Consider the following 19,836-nt stretch of genomic DNA (forward strand, 5'->3'; position numbering starts at 1 on the left):
ACACAGGACTTGCTTAGATTGCCGTTTGACTGCAGGTGCCGTATCAAAGTGCTGAGAGGGTCAAGTGTCAGCGGTCGATGGGGGAAGCGAGAGGTGTTAAAAGACACATTTTCTTCATTTAACAATTTCACGGGGGAGACCGCAGAAAGCCGGGATTTTCCTCTGCAGCAAAATTCAATTACCCTTCGTGATTAAATCTGGAGCGCTGCTGTGCGCGGCCTTGCCGCATTTTCCGCCGAAACCCGAATGGAAGAAGTCTTGTCATGTGTTCTCAAGTATTACACGATAAAACAAACACGAGAACAAAACAGGAGTACACGGGAAGTGGGAAGGGAAGTCAAACATTTAAACAACATTTCTCAGGGCTTTTAACGTTAGTCTGGATGAGTCGAACCATTTTGAACATTGCTAGACGATGCTGTCACAGACTAGAAAAGAAAACCAAACATCGCTCCAGTTGAGGAACACTGATGAAAACGAAAATTAAACAAAGGGAAAGTGCAGTTCAATGTAAGCTGGTGTCAATGCAAGTTTTTAAGGTGAATTGGAGGCTGAAAAGCTGGTTGTACATACTTTGCCTTATTTGGGTTTTCAAATTTTTGTCAGCCGAACCCCCTTTACCTAAATTATTTACTTGAAGTACCGTCTGCCCAAATTTGGTGAACTTAAAATGTTAAGTTCAGTCTATGTGGCCACCAAGTTAAGTGAACTATTTAATAGCACATTTGCATGTTTAACTTCAAAAACATATTTTTTTCAGTCGTTTTAAGTTTGTATCAGTAGTATTTTTACATAGTAAATTATATTTAAAGTTATTATTATTACCTGTTATTGGACTCATCAAGTAATTTTCTTAAATCGGTACATAAAACATATCTGTCGCACTGTAAAAAAAAAGTACATTACTGGTTGCCTTAAAAAAGAATTTGGAGTTAACTTATATTTTTAAGTTGAGTTAACTCAAAATTTTTAAGGCAACCAGGTAACCTATTTTTTTTTAAGTTTTCACAGTGTGGGTTCTCATTTTTTTATATAGTATTGTGTAATGGTCACATGAAATTCAGATTAAACAAAGAAAATGTATATTTTTTGTTAGTGTTTTGTAAGTGTTTTATTTAGATTTTTTAGCGCTGGGCAAAGATTAATCGCGATTAATTGCATACAAAATAAAAGTGATTTTTTTGCATAATTTATGAGTGTGTAATTATTATGTATATATAAACACACACACACACACACACACGCATTCATGTATTTAAGAAACATTTACATGTGTATATAGACGGTTTCATCGGACACATGTGTGGATGTCTGGATCCGAACTTTACTTCCGGTTTCGGTTTTTTAATGGTCTGACTAGTTGCTAAACTGATCTCTTGAACAAATGCCTCGTCGAAAAAAACAAATGTTTTTGTTTCCTATGTAATCTATGTGTTGTTTTTTTGCTTGTTTAAACTACGTTTAAAGAACTTTGTTTTTATTTTTTTCTTAGCGGAGTTTACCGGAAGTTACGTGCGAACCACGACAGCCGCATGTTTATGTTGTTACTGCTGAAACGTCTGTATATATTTTTATATATTCTATATGATATATATATATATAAAAATATAAATTAAAAAAAATATATATACATAAATAAAATCTTAAATAAATGTATGTGTGTGTGGTTAATAATTACACACAGTACACCCATATATTATGCAAAAAATCACTTTTATTTTGTATGCGATTAATTTTTGCCCAGCACAAAAAATTGTACGTTATGTTTTTTGACCATTTTGCGTTTATAAGATAGATAATATAGGAGAGGACAAGAAAGTATAGGGTGGAGAGAAGGGTACAGGAACCTAGAGTTGGGATTCTAACTCGAGTCGATCTGCACCATATGTCACAGCACTGCCCACATCGACTCTGACTACTTAGACTATTTTAAAATTATTTATTTAAATTTTTTATTTAATTGTAATTGATTAATTTTATCATCAACTCACAAACCCCCTGCAATTCCCATAAAAACCATTAGAATTAAATAATGATATTCCTCTCTAAAAAAATGTTATTATTATTATTTTTATTTACTATTATACTATTATATTTATTTATACTTTTGTGTGTTTGTATTGTATTTGTATATTTGTGTGTGTTTGTGTGGATATTATCTGTCAAATCCACGTGCTCTGGTAAAAGAGACCTTAAATTTCAATGTGATTATCCTGTAAAATTAAGATAATAATGATAATTATTATTATTATAAATAATATTATTATTATAAAACATTATTATATTAAAAACATTTTTTGATATTTGTTTTATGAAATGAAACTTTGTAATGTTTTCCTCTGTCTCTTTTGTAGATGATATTAAGTCCTCTTCAGGAGGGAAGCAGCCCTTTAAAATTATCTGTGAACTCTGGTAGGACAACTTAACTTGTATAAAAATAAAAAATGAACCATCTTCTGTCCTACATTTGCACTTGTTCAGTATGTTTCTTCACTATATATACACCCCATTACAGGTAAAATAGGTTTGAATGTTTCATTTTGACTTGAAGCCACAGTTTAGCAAGATCTTTAAAAGTTTTTCTTTTCTATGATATTAGCCCATAAACTTTTTTATTAGATTGTAATATATATATATTAGTGCTGGGCAAAGATTAATCGCGATTAATCGCATACAAAATAAAAGTGTATTTTTGCATAATATATATGTCTGTGCTGTGTGTAATTATTATGTATAAATAAATACACACCCATTCATGTATGTATTTAAGAAACATTAACATGTGTATAAATATTTATTTCTAGTTTTATATATTCTATATTATATATAAACAAAAATAAGGGATATATAAATAAAACTTTTCTGAAATGTATATATGTTTGTGTCTGTGTTTAAATATACATAATAATTACACACAGCACAGACATATATATTATGCAAAAATACACTTTTATTTTGTATGCGATTAATCGCGATTAATCTTATTAATCTTTGCCCAGCACTAATATATATATACACACACATATAGCACATACTTATAAAAATATATATACACATAAAGCATACACATACTTTTAAAAATGTATACAGTACAAAATAAAATACAAAATAAAGAAATAAAGGTGCTTCATGATGCCATAGAAGAACCATTTTTGGCTGAATGGTTCCATAAAGAACCTTTAATATCTGAAGAACCTTTAAAGGATCTTTAGATTATCCTAATAAATGGTTCTTTTACAGCATGGCTTAAGCACCTTTATTTTACAGTGTAATGCACTGTAAGTCGCTTTTGATAAAAGTGTCTGCCATATGCATAAATGTAATGTAATGTAAATGTAAATCTCCTCTCCTGTCCTATAAATGAAGCGTTACTGTTTAGTGGACTCTTTAAAAACCACTTCAACCATGACGTGGCTGGCAGGTTTGCTTCTGAGGCCAGGAGAGCCACCCACAGGCTTGATTTCTCTGAGGTTATGGTCATAATCTCTTGGGACAGTGGTCAGCCAAAACTGTTTACTTTTTTCACCCAGCTTCACCCGTCTTTCGGGAGGGGAGGGTCTCTCGGCCCCTGCGAGCAAACTTTCTTCGGGGCTCTCGCACGCGGAATTTCCACGACAAGACAGAACGCAGGGCTCGCTTGAAGTATCAGTTGTACGTTTTAATGGCTTTCAGGAAATAATTCAGCAAAAACAAGGTTTTCCGCTGTACGCTTCGCATATTACAACGGCTCAGTGTGCGGACGAGATCCTAATAGTGGTTGTAAACACAGAGAAGACAGAAATATTAATCAAAACCTCAAGCCAGACATCACTGGCTGATTATTTTAAATGAGGACCCTCGAATGCTCCCCCTCCTGGATGAAACTGAGGTCTCTGTATGAAACCAGCGTACCACCCTCTTTCCAATGAAGGTGTCTGCATGTACGTTTCTTGGGTGTGTGTGTGTCAGTCTGGTATACACTTTGGCAGTCGTGGACAGCACACACACAGAGACAAGCATGCAGTGCACACTAATTTTCTCGGCTGTAACGCCTTCTGCACTAAGTAGTTTGCAGTGAACAGCAGAGGAGACTTTCACAACCCACCGGTGTGATAAATCCAACACCCATCACATTTGTCCTCCTTCAAACTGAGATCTTTATGGACATGCGGACCTTATGAACATGATGTTTTAGATCTGATTTAAATGAGGAACAATCACACGCTGAAGTCCAACAATCTGGCCGTGTGACGGTGACATGCAACAATAACTGATCTACAAAGAAGTGGGATTGCATGTAAGTATATTACTTATTTATGATTGTGTATACATGTGCATGTCAATGTAATGAATTGCACATTAACTTATGAATATATAAGTCCCACTGGAAGCTAAAAAATCTTATTAATAAATAATTGATGTACATTTCATTAATTTTGATATATTATTTCATGTTTTATTAAAAACACCACTCAATATATCATTTAGTTTGTTATTATCCAGCGTGCACCTTTATATCAGTTTGACATCAAATATTAAACTTGATCAAGATGCTATATCATCATTTTAAATTCAGTATGGATGGCAATCTCTCACTGGGGTAAATGGGTGAAAATGTGTAATGTACAGAAGGTTAATATGTGTCACATCAATTTGATTTGCATATTTGCATATTTTTGATGCTGTTCGTGCATGTCCGTTGATTTAAATGTATAAGAGACCTAAAATAACATACAAGCAAATATATATACAACTTTATTTATTTAATTTAAAACCAATTACACTCATGTTTTGTTTATAGGTCAGTTATACAGCAGTATGTTGAGACACTGGGGTTTGGCTATGATCCTGTTGGTCGTCCCGATCCCGGTCGAACCCAGACCCACTAACACGCTCAGCAGACAGTAAGTCATGATGCACCAACACATACATGATTTCTGCTGGATATAAGACATGAGCTGCCACCTGCTGGTTATACAAGAAACATTTATTTGACATCAAATATTTGATCTGAAAAAATATCAGGGATTTGAAAACGTGTTGCATTTGTGCATGTCCACTAGCCTCTGAAAACCTTAAAGGTTAAAGGTCACCTAAATATGTTGTTTGAACATTTCTTTGTGTGTACACAACCACCCTGGAATGATAAAAATATACCCCGTAATCCCGTAAAACCTTGAGCTGTTGGGATTTTTTGTGCAAACTGACATCACTTTGCACAGGCCCCGCCCACAACCCCCTCAATTTTATTGTAAAATATCTTAATTACATAATTTATTACCACCTGCTCATTGAGTAAAGTGATTATCTTATTAAAAGCGATGTATGTTTTGGGTAACGATAACAGGAAATGGGACGGGAAGCAGCAGCTCATTTGCATTTAAAGAGACAGAGCACTTTTTCCTGCTTACCAAAGAATTGGTCTTTTCAACATGGTATAATAAATCATTTATAGAGTATCTGGAGCTTAAACTTTACAGTCACATTCTGGAGACACCCAAGACTAATATTACATATTGAAAAAATGTCAAGTTAGAGGACCTTTAAAATTATGTTCAAATTCAATTTGACCCTGCTAACTGCACATATTTTTTGGTTTTATTGTGCACCATTCCCCAATCTACACTCACCTAAAGGAATTATTAGGAACACCATACTAATACTGTGTTTGACCCCCTTTTGCCTTCAGAACTGCCTTAATTCTACGTAGCATTGATTCAACAAGATGCTGAAAGCATTTTTTAGAAATGTTGGCCCATATTGATAGGATAGCATCTTGCAGTTGATGGAGACTTGTGGGATGCACATCCAGGGCACGAAGCTCCCCTTCCACCACATCCCAAAGATGCTCTATTGGGTTGAGATCTGGTGACTGTGGGGGCCATTTTAGTACAGTGAACTCATTGTCATGATCAAGAAACCAATTTGAAATGATTCGAGCTTTGTGACATGGTGCATTATCCTGCTGGAAGTAGCCATCAGAGGATGAGTACATGGTGGTCATAAAGGGATGGACATGGTCAGAAACAATGCTCAGGTAGGCTGTGGCATTAAAACAATACCCAATTGGCACTAAGGGGCCTAAAGTGTGCCAAGAAAACACACCATTACACCAGCAGCCTGCACAGTGGTAACAAGGCATGATGGATCCATATTCTCATTCTGTTTACACCAAATTCTGACTCTACCATCTACAATCGAGACTCATCAGAACAGGCAACATTTTTCCAGTCTTCAACTGTCCAATTTTGGTGAGCTCGTGCAAATTGTAGCCTCTATTTCCTATTTGTAGTGGAGATGAGTGGTACCCGGTGGGGTCTTCTGCTGTTGAAGACCATCCGCCTCAAGGTTGTGCGTGTTGTGGCTTCACAAATGCTTTGTTGCATACCTCGGTTGGTTATTTCAGTCAAAGTTGCTCTTCTATCAGCTTGAATCAGTCGGCACATTCTCCTCTGACCTCTAACATCAACAAGGCATTTTCGCCAACAGGACTGCCACATACTGGATGTTTTTCCCTTTTCACACCATTCTTTGTAAACCCTAGAAATGGTTGTGTGAAAATCCCAGTAACTGAGCAGATTGTGAAATACTCAGACCGACCCGTCTGGCACCAACAACCATGCCACGCTCGAACTTGCTTAAATCACCTTTCTTTCCCATTCTGGCATTCAGTTTGGAGTTTAGGAGATGGTATTGACCAGGACCACACCCCTAAATGCATTGAAGCAACTGCCATGTGATTGGTTGATTAGATAATTGCATTAATGCGAAATTGAACAGGTGTTCCTAATAATCCTTTAGGTGAGTGTATATATCCATTTATTGATGAATGTCCTGTTTCACTCATGTAAAATGGTTTGTGAATTTCCTTGCACACGTTTAAAAATAAAGCTGCTACACAATGCCTTTTTTTGCTGCATCACTTGTGACTAAATGGCTCTTTGGGGAGCTTCCTATGGCATTCATTTTAAAGAGTGCATCTCCACATCACTCTCTCCTTGTTTCAGACGGCGTTCAGTAAGTCACGCCCAGATGATGCACGACCGAAGTCGATACCTTCAGGACAGAAAGAGGCGTCTGTTGATAAATGAACTCCTGGGACACGTGCACACAGCTCAGATGTGGGACTCCCCCAATCACAGTGATGGAAACTTTCAGAGCGCCCGCTGGCCCATCGCTCATAGGTCCAAATATCCCATCAGCGCCAAAAACTACCCCTTGAGCTTTCAGCACATGAGGACGAGAGACAGCTTACCACAAGAGACCAGCAAGACTCTTCGGTACGGGGAATCTAAGAGGAAGAGGAAGATCTGTTCGGAAAGATGGAGAGACCCAGATAGGAGAAGAGACTGGGGGTGTCAGTCTGCCTGACAGCGATTTGAGGCGATTTATTGGGAATTGTTGCAACAAAGTTGAGCAATGTTTGACTTTTTTTCAGAAATATGATGTGATGCAGGAGATCAGACAGTAAAGATGTGATTAGATTTAGTTGGATGCTGTTATTGAGATGAAACTGTTGCAGACATTCAACAAATGAATTGCTGTCAGTGAACTCAACTTAGTTTAAATAAAAGTCCTGGTGTTTAAAAGACTTTTCACAGGCACGTGGTCTTATTTGAGAATGTGTTGCTTATAGTAGAAAGATGAATAAATGATGGTTTGGTTTATTTTGGCTTCACTCAATGCTTGACTCTTATAATCTCAGAAACTTCATTTAAAAACAATTTGTATATATCACAAATGTTCACTGTTTTCCTTGAAATCATTTAATTGGACATTTGATGTGTTTAATTTATTTGACTGGAATATTTATTCCTGAATGTATCTCAATGCTGCTGAATTTTATAAGATTTTCAAATGCACTTTGGCTGGCTATGCTTGTTTATATTACAATGATTGATATCATTTTTGTGTTTACTTTGTTATTATACAGCTTTTCTTTATCTTAATTCATCATCATGTATGTGCCTCATTATTTTCATTAAATAAACTGATCAAAATAAGTCTCTCCCGCTCCACACGGGCAACATTACATATTTGGGTATCAATATTTCGTCCAAACTGTCAGAGTTATTTAATCTTAATTATTCACCCATTTTAAAGAAAATTACTGATGATCTCAAACGCTGGACTAACCTCCCATTATCACTTATTGGCCGCATAGCTACAGTCAAAATGAAGATTTTACCACAAATGAACTATCTATTCTCAATGCTCCCAGTCACACCCACAGATAAATGGTTTAAAACATTAGATACATTAATTTCTCATTTTTACTGGAAGAACAAAACACCTAAAATATCGCTGGCAAAATTACAGAAAACAAAACTACAAGGTGGCCTAGAAGCTCCAAATTTTCAACATTACTTTTTAGCAAACCAATTACAATATATGATCAAATGGATTAACAAAAATAACTACACTAAATTATGGATAGATTTGGAACAAAATCAATGCAATAGCACATCAATAGCAGATCTTCCCTTTTTTACCTACTTCAATTAAAAAATTGCATTATTTTAAAAATATCACAATCACTTCGACTCTAACAGCCTGGTGGAAAATTAATAAAATTACTAATTCATCACTAACACCATCGAGACATACTCCAATTTGGCACAACCCGGATTTTCAAATAAATAATAAACCTATATATTTTCCCCTATGGCAACAAAAAGGAATTACTCATCTCAATCACTTATTTCAGGACAAAAATGCATATCATTTAAAATATTAACCCAGAGATACGGTATTGGAGTGGAACAATTCCTTCAGTATCAACAAGTTAAATCCATAATTAAATCGAAGATCAATATAACTAATAATCCACTTAACCCCTCTCAGGTAATGGAAGAAATCTTAAAAATTACAACATTCAAAAAATTAGTATCTAAACTTTATAAACTCATATCAATTAATGACGATAAAATAGTAACACCAATGGCAAAATGGGAAAAAGATTTAGCGTTCTCCTCCAATACCGATCTCTGGAAGGAAATCTGTAATAATACATTCTCTATGACTACCAATACAAATCTACAGCTCATACAATATAAAACTCTTCACAGGACACATATCACTGAAAGAAAACTGTTTAACATGGGTCTGAGGGACACAGATATTTGTTCACAATGTACATCGCAAAGCACAGATGACTATTTTCATGCCATATGGTCCTGTCAACCTGTTTATTCATTCTGGATGTCTGTTATTAAGAAACTCTCTAATATTTTGGGCTGTAGAATTCCTCTTTCCCCATCACTTTGCTTGCTTGGCAATATTACAGAAATAGACAACTTTCCACTCAAACATAAAAATACTAGGCCTATACTTATTTCTCTAACTATCGCCAAGAAAATAATTTTATTAAACTGGAAATCAAAAAACTGTCTACATATTAACCACTGGACCAATACCCTTATAGAATACATAACATTAGAAAAAACTACATCCACAGATAACTTCACTGACATCTGGAACCCATTTTTACAATACTTCAGTTTACTAGACATATGAACCCGGATACACGCACATTCCTCCTTCCTCCTCTTCATTTTTCTTTTTCCTTTTTCCCTAATATACTTGTTTATAAATATAAAATCATAATATATATTGTTCATTATTTACCCATTGTTATTATTAACATTATTATCATTTGTATTTATCGTTATTATTTACACTACTACATGGATCTATACTCCCCTCCTCACTCTTCTATTTAATTAATTATCTATTTAAAAAAAGTATATTGTTATTATCATTATTATTACTAGTAGTATTATTGTTTTTGACATTGTTATTGTTGTTTTTCTCATTTTCTCCCCCAAACACATTTCTGAGAAGAGGGAGAGACATTGATAATGTTATTAGTAGTATCAATTAATTATTATAATTATAAATATTGTACTGATTATAAACATATCGACATTTCATTCTCTTTTCCCCCAACTTCCTTCTGTCCCCAGTCCCCCCCCCTTTATTTATTTATTTTTTAATTTTTTTCTCCCTCCTCTTATTTTCTGCCTGATGATGGTGGATGGATGTGGCATTGAGTTTGAGGAAATTGCCACCTGGTTGTCCCCATAATCTTTCCTCTTCTATTCCCAGCCTCAGTCTGACCCAGCTTTTCGTGCCTCCTCCGTTTATTATTATCATTATCATTATCATTATTATTATTATTATTATTATTATTATTATTATTGCTATTATTAAAACACTTTAAAAATATAATATCGACAACGTAACCAAAATATAGGGCAAGTGTGGCGTGTGTGCTGGCAAGGGCTTTACTATGACCTGGTTCGGCACTGCACATCACACTGTTTTTAATGCACTAAACACCAGTAGATTTCTTGATCGACATATTAATTCAATATCAACCTAATATTACAAATATAACATAGGGTAAGTGCGACGTGTGTGTTGACCTGACCACTACCCGGGTCTGGATCTCCACTGCATGTCCATTTTTTTAAATGCACCACACATTAGAGGTTTTCATTTATCATTATTCAAACAAAACAGGGTAGGCCTGAGGTTGGAACTACCCTGTGGGACCATGAGGGGCTGCTCCTTGGGCCCGATGCCACATCTGTCCCCAATACCTCAAAACACACAAGGCTAGGTGCTTGTGGTGTATGTATTTTCCTCATCTTTCAACCCCTCTGTTTGTGCTACCTCCCCCCTTTTTATTTATTGGTATATATATATATATATATATATATATATATATATATATATATATATATATATATATATATATATATATATATATATATATATATATATATATATATATATATATATATATTTTCTCTTTCTTTCTTCCTCTATTCTAACCGTATGAATTTATCTAAATGTATCTATTAATTGGATTACCTACTGTTCAACGTGTATGCATTACTCTAAATATCCCCTCATTCTTTACACACACATATACTTACAACATATTATGTATGGGCAATGGCTGTATTTATTATTTGTTTGTCTTATCTGTTTTTTTTTTATGTTTTCCGTTTTGTTCTATTCATTGTTATTTACCACATGTAAATAGAGTAACTTTCTGTGTTTGCACTATATAAATAATAATAAATAAAAAAAATAATAAAAAAATAAAAAATAAATAAAATAAATAAACTGATCAAAAGTTAAAATATGAAAACTTTTATTTCCACCACATCTGTCCTCATGTTACTACTAAGTTTGCAAGCAGTTTATACTGAAGTTTAAGTTATAACTTATAGAAACATGTCAAGTAAGTTGACAAGCATGTGGGTGTATAGTTACTAAGTAATTAGTTACTGTAGTTTAATTACTTTTCCTTAAAAAAGGTGAGTAAGGGATTGCTCTTATTTTTCTATTCATTTAATTATTTAATAGTTACTTCTGATGTAATTGAACTAAATTATGTGTATGGACTGTAGATTATCACAATTATATATAATTCAATAGGGGATTTAACATCAAAATTTAAAGTCTAAGGTTAAAATGCATGTTTTTATGAATCCTTCTCACTTTAAATACTTTGGTGAGTTAATAAGATAATATTATTACTGAGATATTGGCTGTTTATTAATACTTTAAAAGTACATATTAATGTCTGATTCTGCAAAACCTTATTCAAAATCCTTAATCCTATCCAATTCCTACAAATACTTAAAGTTAACAACTACTTTACGCAGTACTAATAAGCAGTAATAAGGAGTATATTAAGGCAAAAGTAGTTAATAGTGAGAATTTGACCTTAAAAATAATTATTTATGTACTTTTATACAATTTATTCAAGCCATTTCAAGCTTTGTATCATTTACTAAATAGGATTTAGAAAATAATTAGTAAGTAATTAAATACTTTTTTTTTTCAAAAAGTAATTTTTGTTTAGTAAATTACACGATTGAAGATGTAATTAGTAACTAGTAATTAATAATTTTTATGATTAACTTACCCAACACTGTTGACAAGTTAAAGTTTGAAAAAAATATTCATTCAATTTACTCATAATCAATTTATTTAAGCTATACATTTAACAAAAAAATTGAAAAACAAAACAATAAACTTTTGTTTAAAATGTAGCTTAAATAAATTGATTGCGATCACTTACCTTATAAAAATTTAGTAAATTGAATGAATCAGTTTTTTCAGTGAAGTGTAATAAAGTCATTAAAACAGCAAATTATTTACAATTAAAGGTGTAGCCGAGGATTTTCTCAAATTTTAGAAAAGAACCGCCTTCTCCACTTTTTAAAAAAATGCAATTGCGCAACACTCCTGATTGACAACTAGGAGGACCAATAGTCTTGATGATCCACCCGGAAATAGAAATTCCTCCGCAATACCTTTAATGTTGGGTTATGCAAATCTCTCAGATGAATTTGAGGAGTTCTGCTCTGTACTAGAAATGATTGATATAATTTCATAAAGATTTTCACCACAGACAGGATCTGGTTTATGTTAAACAAACAGAACCTTACAAAATGCATTATTTCTTATAAATTTTATTTAAGCTTCAAAATAAAACACTACATTGTGCTTCATTCTGAGAAATATGATCTCAAATAGGCTTTACCTGAAACCAAGCTAGCCAAAACACAGATGTTTATACATCATCACCATCATCATCATCATCAGTGCCCGCTCTTATCAGAATGAGTAAAGCATGTGTTTGAACGATTACTTGTTTATTATCGGGTCTGTGTTACGATAAAGTCCATGTTTGTGTTAAGAAATATTTACTTCAGTCTATTTCAGTCTAAACATGTGATCGAAACTGAAAGTCAGAAACAGCGTTTGATTAAAAAAAAAAATTATCATAACTCCTTGAACAAGACTGAACAAGCTTTCTGTATACAAAAAGACACGCAAAGACCTGAAATACCTAATCCATACAATGGTTGACATTTCCCCAAGATCATATCAATCAAAAGTGCACCAGATGTTTACAAAATGGCCGTCGAGCACTTCACACATCTGTGCCTAAACAAGTGGACATCTTCATCACCATCAGCAAAACCTCAACCATCTTTTATACAATCAAATACTAGCATGTTAAAAATAAGAAGGCACAGCTTATTCAGATCTTTACCCAGCAAATACTCGTGTGACAAGAAAGCATAAGAGAGACTTAAAAAAACTGGTGAAGCAGATGTGTCTAGTAATCGTCGCCCCGGCTCACCACCTCTTTACAGCTGGGTCTCAAGAGGATGGTGTGTTCGAACTGGGCCGTGTAGCATCCTTTGGTGTCGCACAGAGGTGGGTACGGGTCGATGATGCCCAGGTCACAGAGGTTCTTCAGTGCCATTAAATACTTGGTCTCGCCACGGCGGTCCAGCCAGCGGCGGCAGAAGGCGAGCGTGCCGAAGTTCTCGTTCACAACATTCAGCAAATGTTTGGCTCTAGGAAGTCTGAGGAAACAGATGGCATCAAGATCTAGACCCTGCTTACTTTTCACCATTTATAACCAAATAATATTAATAGTGTTTGTGTTTAAACAGCGACGCTTAAATCCATTGTTTTCCTCACCTTATTGGCACGTGACCGACTTCAAAGTTTTTCATGTAATGTGAACACTCCATGTCGTCATGAACCATTCCTTTCCCAGTGCTACCGAATGTCTCGATGGCGTAGACCTCACCCTCCTGTTAAACCAAAAATTCATCATACAGTCACACGGTTAGTACAACAAAACCCCTTTTACAGGGTTCCCACACCTTAGTTAACTTCAAATTCAAGCACCTTTCAAGGTCTTTCCAGGTCCAATACCCTCAAATTCAAGGACTAAATGTGGGGACACATTTCAAGTGAGAGCAAGGTTACCATTGTGTTACCTTTTAAGATACATTGTTACAGTTCCCTTTCGAGGGAACTCGCGCTGCGTCACTGCGATGACACTTTGGGGACGCCTCCAGGGGTAAGTGCATCTGAATGTGTACATCAAATTCAACCAATGGTGAGGCTTAACTACAAAGACGTTGACGCGGGAGCCAGGAAGTATATCGCTATCTGAAATATTGCCAAAAACGGCATTACAGGGACGCAGGAAGTATGACAAGGGAGACGCAGCGTCTCATTCCCTTCTCAAAGGACAACAGTTACATACGTAACCCGAGACGTTTTCATGCGTCAAACACAACTATACAAAAATGCATTTTGGTATGAATCAACATTCGCATACAGAAGATATAAGCATTTAAAGCGAACAGTTTAGCACGTGTGCTTAAAAAAATCTAGAATTTTTATGATATTATCCTACACTACACAGGGAATAATATGGATTTTTTCCAGAAAACTTATTGCATAAATAGATTCAAGCACTTTCAATGACCTGTATCTACATATGTATATTTTCAAAAACTTTGCAGGGCCTTGAATTTTCCCCCAGATTCACAAACTTTCAAGGATTTCGAGGACCCCTGGGAACCCTGATTTTCAAAGATTTATAACACTTCTTCTAAATCTAGAAGCCATAACCCTCTAGTTTTTCCCAGGATTTTCCCGTATTTTACTATTTTATCCCGCAAATAATTTCCCGTGTTTTTTACTCTTTCTATAAAAAATTTCACTGGCAGTATTTGATGTTTTCTACATTCACCTCCAGGAAAGCAGGCGGCAGTATATAACATATCACTCAAACGACACCCACCAATAAAACAAGAAGAAAAGCTTCCAAAAATTAGGTGTAGGATGATGAGACGCGTGCAAAGCTACAACGTCACGGGCATTAGCGCGCACGTCCATGCAAAAAAATACTAAGAATTTTTTATCTTGAAAATTCTAGATTAAAAAGTCAAATTTTTAGACCAAAAATATAAAATTTACGTGATTTTGTGCATAAAACAAGCAAAAAAATCTGCCAATGGGGTGAGCAAAAAAATCCTGAAAATTTTTCTTAAACACTAAATTCAAGAAAAATGTGCTTAACCCATTGGCAGATTTTTTGCTTGTTTTATGCACAAAATTTTTGGTATAGAAACTAGACTTATTTTCTTGGGTCGTTTGCTTATCAAGAAAAAGCATCTTATTTAAAGAATTTTTAGATATTTTTACTGAAAACAAGACAAAAATACTAAGAACTTTTTTTCTTGAAAATCATTTTTTTGCAGTGTAGTAGTGAAACGTTGAGGGTTGGGGAAAATTCGCTTATTTTCAAATCCCAATGCTGACAGGTATGGTTTATAGTAAAACGAAAAAATATAGTAAATTCATGTTGATCTGACATACACATCCATGTATACACACACACTGTAAAAATCAGCTGTAATTATGCAGCTGGTTGCCAGTAAATAACATAAATGTAAAATCTACAGTAAGTTACTGTCAGCTAGTTAATACTGTAATTTCTACAGAAATATTTTACAGTGCACAAATACAGTATGTGCTCGGTGTAGACAAATTTATAAAGAAAATGTAGATAGGTGGTTCATGTTAACACATGTCTGACTACACGTGATAAAGAGGTTGTGTTGATAACTCTGTCACACCCAAACCCTCAGACGGGTTTCCAACACATGCTCACATATCTAAAAATGAAACATACCTCCATTCTGGTGGCTTCACCTCCTTTCACAATGGGCACCGTCTTGCCCGCGTGTATTCTGTACTGGCCGATAGAGTGGCCGTTGAGATTTCTAATGGGTTTAACTGGAAAATACAATAAAAACATGAGTAAAATCATAGCTGGTGTTGAGATCTTCAGCGTAACAGGAAGCAGATCTCACCTTGATATGTTTTTCCATCAAGCTCCACTTCATAAGACTCCATAACCTCCTGAATAGATTCTCCAATGTCACATAAACGAACGTCAATCCCGGCACACTGATTTAAAAACATCCAATAATCAATTTCAGCAACAAAACAGCCAGCTTATATAATCCTCCTAACAGTTCAAACTACATCCATAAACCAATAAACGATCAAGAATGTGTCCGAGTAATATTTCACCCCAAGAAATTATGTGTGTGTATAAAAACAATTAATTAAATCTAGAGTCTTGATTGTTAGGACAATTATAAACCAATTAAATGACGTGATAACCACACTTAATTCCGGTATTTGTTGCATCTTTAACGGCTTCCAGCAGTTTATCGTACTTTGGGTTAAAGGTGACGGTAAAGGCGCAGTCGATGATTCGACCTGAAACGCAAAATAAGCATCACGTAAAAACAACAAAATTACTTAAATTAGAAACTGTAAATTTTAACCGTTTCACATACCGTTAATGTGCGTGCCGAAGTCGATCTTGCAGACGTCATCATACTGAAGGACGGTAGGATCTCCTGCGTTAGGCGTGTAGTGAGCGGCACAGTTGTTCAGCGAGCAGCCGGTCGGAAAAGCCAAACCGGCGTTTAGACCGTTTTCCTTGATTAATTTTCTGGAACAATCCTCAAGCTTCTCGCTGTTGGGGTAAAGTTTTAGTATCAAGTCACATAAACAACCATACACAGTACAACAGGTAGTGAAATGCTTGGTTTGACTTTCCACACAGTTTACAATCAGCGATTATATAGATTATAAATTATTAAGAAATTAAATAAATACAGTAAAAAATAAAAAGAAATAATAGATGCACTAAATGTTCGGCAACCAAAACTATTCGCCCGAAAACAGCAAATAAAAAAAGGTTTTATTTACTGTTTTTAAGGGCAAATTTATTTTGTTTTATAATTAATCATTAATGTTTTTGATGATGTGATCAAATAGCAATCAGCGTATAGAGGACTGCTGCTTTACAAATGCAGTAAGAAAATGTCAGAGAAAACGTTTAATTTTTTTCCTATTTTTGAACAAATAGTTTTGGTTGCTGAACCAAAAAAATATAAACATTTAAAATAATTGTCTACTGAAAACTGGGGGAAAAAACTAAATTTATTCACTTTAACGTTTAAATAGGGCTGGGAAAAAAAAGTTTTCTCAATTTTTTTATGTGGTCGATTAAAAATCGATTCTCAAAGGCCACAAATTGGGTTTTTTTTATGAAATAACCCGATCATGTTTGATCAATGAATGCGACTGTTCTGACTTTTTTCAGCATACATTTTTCATCTTGCATCAAAATTGTATTGTATTTAACATAATTGTATGCATTTGAAAATTTGAGATGGGTTCTGTTTTAATATTCCCAAGTGTACCTAAAATAAAAAAGTGTAATATACAGGTTTGTTGCTCTTAATTTCTTTTTATTCATTACCCACTTTTAAACTTATGTTTACTGTTATTTTTTTTATAAATAAAGTATTTGTATTAAATCTATATTCATTGAGTTGAATCAAGAAACGAGTATAAAAATCATCCGAGAATCGGAATCGATCTGGAACATCTGAATCGATACCCAGCCCTATAAATTAGGACTTTTATTTTGCACAAACGCATAAATAAAATGCACCGGGTTGTAGTTTTGGCTCACCAGATTTCGATCATGGTCATGCCTGGTTTGATCCAGCTCATGACGTATTTCCTGACCTGCCGGTGAGCCTCCGCAGCCTGTCTGAAGTCATTCCACATGTCTTCATTAGCCTGATCCAAAAACTTTCTCTCCTCACTGCTGGTCCGCCACACAGCGCTGCGTCTGCGAGAGACATCAAATAAAAATCAGCCTGACAGAAACCATAAACTCTTACATTTTTTGCTTCAATTTAGTAAAATAAATAGTCAGTACCCATCTTGTACAAGTGGATAATCACATTCCTGGCCCTTGGGATAAACCCCACCAGGATAAAGCTCACAGATAGGGATGGATGGAGGATCCGTTTGAGCTTTGGCTGAAGAGAATGGAAAAATATAACCATATATTCAACATTTCAACAAGTATCATTATTATGTAATAAATCCCTTACGGCCTTTCTTTTTCTTGTTCTTCTTCTTCTTTTTCTTTCCGGAAGAGTCTCCTTCCTCACCATCTGCCAAAATTACATTTTGTCATATAATAATCTAGCCAAAACAACCTTAGTTACCTTGTTGGAGTACACTGGCACAATCATAAGGACCCAAATAATGATGAATTTTGTATGTGACACTGTAATAATGTAAAGACAGACACACCATCCTCAGCCTCATCTTCCTTCTCTTGGTCTTCTATAGTTTGCTGCTGCATTTGTTTTGTCACTTTGGTGATGTCATTCTCTCCGTCATCCTCATGGTTTCCTATCAGAATGGGAATGAATGGAATATTTATGATTACAACATAAATACATGCAGAGTGAGTTTTGCTGGGGGGTATGGGGGGGATTATCCCCCCTCTGGTCTTTATATCCCTGCCTCTGATTAATAATATTTTACTAAATTCCCCCCCCCCATGATTTATGGGATTATATCATCAAATGGCAATATAAACGGCTTAAAAAAAGATAATTTAATATAAGTAATACATCAGTTTAATATTTGAATAATGTATAACATTGACATATTAAACGTTATATATAAATAATAATAAATTCAGGATAAACATCTACAATATTAAGCGTACTGGAATGAGTAATATAAACAGTAAACATAAGCACATTATTCGTTGCATATCAAACATATAACCTAAAATAGACATAACAAATTGGTAAAGCACGTGGTGTGAAAGCCATCTCTCTCATAATAACATTACACAACTGTCGTCAGTTCACTAGCTTGTTTTACACACTAACCAGCAATTAATTCAATAATCCAAAGCAAAAACTAAACATTAAGCTCTTTCAAAATGCACTGAGACCTGACATGTAGGATTTTCATCGGAATGACAGAGTAAATAATACAGTTGTGGTGTTTTAAAGAGACAGGGCGAGCTGCAGTGTGCCAGGCCACGCGACCCTTTCCATCGTCATTATTACCTGTGGCTCCTGCTTTCGTCTTCTTCTTCTTTTTCTTCTTCTTCTTCCCGCTTTCGTCAACCGGATCCGCGTCTTCTTTCGGTGGGTGAGAATCTCCGTTCGGTAAATTCTTCATTTCTGCAGCTGTTGACTGCACCTCCTGCGTCAGCTCGTCTGCCATGATGGTGAACGCGCAGGCGCGCAAAGCACTCTGGGAAGTATAAATCATGCGCGACACCGCAAATCGACTTAAAAGGTCGAGGAATATTTTGTATTTACATTTAATGATACAAATACATATCAATAACAAAAATATCTTCAGAATTAGTCTATCAGGAAATAAATAATAAATCAATAAAAAAGGAGACAATTTGGTTTACTTGCAATAATTACAGAGAACGTGTTTATTTAATAAATTGATTAACATTTCTAAAAGTATTATTTTTTAAGTCTTTCTGCAGTGGTGTTGAATTATTAATTGTCCAAAATATTTTTCTAATTTTTTTACTTATAGAAACATTCTTCTTGGATTTTATGTTAATGACAAGAATTTCATTAATGCAGGCTTTTGAATAAATCTTCTTTTATTCATCGGAAAGTTTCAAATCGATAAATGTAAATGTACAAAAAGTAATTTTTTAAACAAGAATTAAATTTATCTGTCAATAAGATATCTATTAAAATATGTTTAATATTCTACTTCACTATGCTTGTAAACTTATTTATGCCCTCCCTTCATTTATTTCTTCTTTTTCATTTCTTTTTTCTTGTGATTTCCATTTAAATTCTATGTACTTTTATGTTGGTGATTTCTTGTTTATGATATAGTATGTAAATTATTAAACCACACTTTATTTTGTTACTTGGAAAACTGTTTATTTGTTGTTGTATTTATATGTTATTATTGCAATAAAAGAAAAATGAAACATGAAAAGAAATAAAAAAAAATAGTAATAATGTGGCATCGATTGTGATATGACGTCATCTTGTGAATTTATTGACAAATTGGAACTTGTTTGGATCTTATTAAAAAGTTATCCGCAGTAAAATGCCACAGAATGATTTCTTT

The 19,836-nt window shown here is 34.5% G+C and overlaps 2 protein-coding genes across 2 annotated transcripts; one reads left to right on the forward strand and one right to left on the reverse strand.

Moving 5' to 3' along the window:
* The first annotated feature begins 3,253 nt into the window (after positions 1–3,253).
* pthlhb (parathyroid hormone-like hormone b) lies at positions 3,254–7,973 on the forward strand. The gene is made up of 3 exons (XM_055192742.2): positions 3,254–4,276; positions 4,781–4,883; positions 6,987–7,973. Exons 2-3 carry the CDS (start codon positions 4,798–4,800, stop codon positions 7,348–7,350), a joined length of 450 nt encoding a protein of 149 aa, XP_055048717.1. The 5' UTR covers positions 3,254–4,276; positions 4,781–4,797; the 3' UTR covers positions 7,351–7,973.
* A 4,484-nt stretch (positions 7,974–12,457) lies between these two features.
* Positions 12,458–18,981, reverse strand: metap2b (methionyl aminopeptidase 2b). The gene is made up of 11 exons (XM_073869011.1): positions 18,789–18,981; positions 18,013–18,114; positions 17,808–17,870; positions 17,630–17,732; positions 17,378–17,539; positions 16,188–16,369; positions 16,009–16,107; positions 15,693–15,785; positions 15,512–15,615; positions 13,498–13,613; positions 12,458–13,379 (listed from the first exon to the last, which is right to left on the reverse strand). Exons 1-11 carry the CDS (start codon positions 18,946–18,948, stop codon positions 13,127–13,129), a joined length of 1,437 nt encoding a protein of 478 aa, XP_073725112.1. The 5' UTR covers positions 18,949–18,981; the 3' UTR covers positions 12,458–13,126.
* Between the last annotated feature and the right edge of the window lie 855 nt (positions 18,982–19,836).

The sequence above is a fragment of the Misgurnus anguillicaudatus genome, chromosome 6, assembly GCF_027580225.2.
Source record: "Misgurnus anguillicaudatus chromosome 6, ASM2758022v2, whole genome shotgun sequence".
Lineage (NCBI taxonomy): Eukaryota > Metazoa > Chordata > Actinopteri > Cypriniformes > Cobitidae > Misgurnus > Misgurnus anguillicaudatus.

What these genes read in the sequence shown, in the direction of transcription:
- metap2b (XM_073869011.1), bottom strand. Translation starts at nt 18,948, where the DNA reads ATGGCAGACGAGCTGACGCAGGAGGTGCAGTCAACAGCTGCAGAAATG. An exon ending in TATCCACTTGTACAAGATGG is followed by an intron (nt 17,540 to 17,629) that starts GTACTGACTATT and finishes TGTCTCTCGCAG; the next exon opens with ACGCAGCGCTGTGTGGCGGA. An exon ending in GTCGGTCACGTGCCAATAAG is followed by an intron (nt 13,380 to 13,497) that starts GTGAGGAAAACA and finishes CTGTTTCCTCAG; the next exon opens with ACTTCCTAGAGCCAAACATT.
- pthlhb (XM_055192742.2), top strand. Translation starts at nt 4,798, where the DNA reads ATGTTGAGACACTGGGGTTTGGCTATGATCCTGTTGGTCGTCCCGATC. An exon ending in ACTAACACGCTCAGCAGACA is followed by an intron (nt 4,884 to 6,986) that starts GTAAGTCATGAT and finishes TCCTTGTTTCAG; the next exon opens with ACGGCGTTCAGTAAGTCACG.